The 2,309-nt window shown below is 53.1% G+C and overlaps 1 protein-coding gene across 1 annotated transcript; it reads right to left on the bottom strand.

Moving 5' to 3' along the window:
* Positions 1 to 915: 915 nt before the first annotated feature.
* On the bottom strand, positions 916 to 2,232 carry ENH_00039680 (hypothetical protein; the record flags this gene model as incomplete). The annotated part of the gene is made up of 2 exons (XM_013580704.1): positions 916 to 2,005; positions 2,099 to 2,232. Coding segments are annotated over 2 exons (1,224 nt in total), but the record flags the coding sequence as incomplete, so codon positions are not given.
* Positions 2,233 to 2,309: the final 77 nt, after the last annotated feature.

The raw sequence follows: 2,309 nt of genomic DNA, 5'->3' as shown, positions 1-2,309 counted from the left end.
CGCTATATCTGGTGTTTCTAGCAAATGGACTAGCGTAGGGAGCAGTTTCATAGACCCTGCCCAAGGGACTGAGAGCACGTAGTCGCAGCTGCGGGCGCAGTGCACTACATCTTCACTGTTACTACGTACGTCCCTTGGCGAGCCCGACTCGGCGGTCGCTCGGCTCAGTCGGTCAAAGGTACCTGACTATAGACAACAACTATGAAATACCTTGATAAACCTCATACAATTGAGTTCATATTATTGAGGTGCGAAAACCCAGAATAATAGAACTGAAAGCTGACCTTCGTCGAGGGTCAGTGCCCGAGTCGCGTCGCAGCACCAAACCTCGCGACCAAACTCGAGACCAAACTCGCACCTGGTGCGGGCTAACGAGCCCATTGTTCTCTCTTATGGTTTTCAACTATCCTACGGTACCTTATGCCTTAATATTATTCGATATTACTCATGCTTTCCGCGTTAGTAAGTCTCGGGTGTAGCAACGAGGGTCAATTGTAGTGCCCGGCACTACAACTTCCCCCCCTGTTAGCGAACCGAAACCGCTTGGCTGTTTTATTTATTATTATATATATATATTTTTTTGTTTTTGTTGTTGTTCCCTGCCTTTCTTCTGCTCAATCTCTCCGTTCATCCCGCATCACGACAACCTCAGGACGTCCCGCACGTCAGGGGTGTATGCCCTTGGCTAACACGTCAAGCCGGTCAGCCTTCTTGACCAAGAATTAGGCTTATCTTCACGAGTCTCGGCAGGTGCAGAGGCGGCATCTTTCTCCGACCACTCCAACAGCTGGTAGAGTCTTGGATTGTAAGGTGCTCTAGCACCCATTCCCCCCCCGTTTCGGACGAGAATGGGCGGCGAACGTATAAATATGAAAGATGAGCAGCGGGAAGAGAAGAAGAGGAAGCCTATCGGCGTCAGGATAGAAGGCGTCTGCGCTGGCTGCGTCGCCAGGCCCGGAGTAAGGCGGGGCACCCTGCCAAATGGTGAGCGGGTTCCCATGTGGCCCGTTCTTCGGGGGCGCCCCTCCACTTAACAAGATATTGTGCTTCCTCTCCCGTCCCTCTTTGGTCCATGATATAGTCGACAAGATACTGGTCCGTAGGGTTGCCGGCGTCATCGCGTGTTGGAGGCCAGCCAACTGGAGCTTCGCGTGGAACCAAAGCGGGATCACGGGGGTGATGGGGAACCAATTGTGAAACATGGAAAACATTGTGTCCCTCGTATGTGGGGGGCAGAGCAAGACGGTAAGCTACCGTGCCAATGCGTTCAGTCACTGTGAAGGGTCCTCGGTATCTGGGTTCAAACTTAGAACAATGGTTAAGAGCAGGCAAGTGTTTGGCATTAAGCCAGACTTGGTCGCCCACCTTATATTCCACAGCCCTGCGGCGGGCGTCGGCGTAGTATTTCTGACGCCACTTTGCCTGCAGGATGTGACTCCGCGCGCGGTCACAGAGCCGCTGGAAAAGTTTCGTTATAGGGGGAGTGAGCGTAGGAGCCAAAGCACCAACAATTTCTAGGTCCGCCGCGGTTAAGGGATTCTCCCCAATCATGATTTCGAAAGGGGAAAGCTCAGTAGAGGAATGACTGGTGGTGTTATACGCTAGCTCCAAAGCAGGCAGCAGGCCTTCCCACTCCCTTTCGTCTGCCTGGATGTACGTGCGGAGCATCTGTTCAAGGGTGCGGTTGACTCGCTCGGTCTGGCCATCCGTCTGCGGGTGGTAAGAAGAAGACATCGCCCGGGTAATATTGAAACGTGAGCATAATTGTGACCACACTTCCGATTGGAAACGAGGATCCCTGTCGGAAATGAGGACTTCGGGGAAGCCATGGTAGCGGATGAGGCGGTCAGCAAGGAGCTCTACAGTGTCAGCGGCTGAGAGGGACTTCTTGGCCGGAATAAAGTGCGCCATCTTGCTGAGAGAATCAACAACGACCAGAATTGCGTCGTGCCCAGAGGAGGTGAGGGGTAAGTCGGTGATGAAATCTAGACTGACATGGCTCCACCTGCGCGAGGGAATAAGCAGCTGTTGTAAGAGGCCGGCAGGTTTTTGATTAAGTGATTTGGCTGCGCGACACTGCGTGCAGGACTCCACGTACGCGTTGGTGTAAGTACGCATGCCGGGCCAATAGTAACGCTTGCTGAGGGCCTTGTAGGTCTTCCTTTGGCCCCTATGCCCGGCGGTGACGTGATCATGATGCATGTACAGGATGTGAGTGAGGAACTCCGGAAACTGCGGCACGCAAATAAGCCAGAGACCATTAACGCATATGTGTAAATAGGGCAGGACAAAACGGAAGGTGTGACGAG

Source organism: Eimeria necatrix, genomic scaffold, assembly GCF_000499385.1.
Source record: "Eimeria necatrix Houghton genomic scaffold, Enh_scaff2913, whole genome shotgun sequence".
Classification (NCBI taxonomy): domain Eukaryota; phylum Apicomplexa; class Conoidasida; order Eucoccidiorida; family Eimeriidae; genus Eimeria; species Eimeria necatrix.
This window is presented reverse-complemented; position numbering and strand designations above follow the sequence as displayed.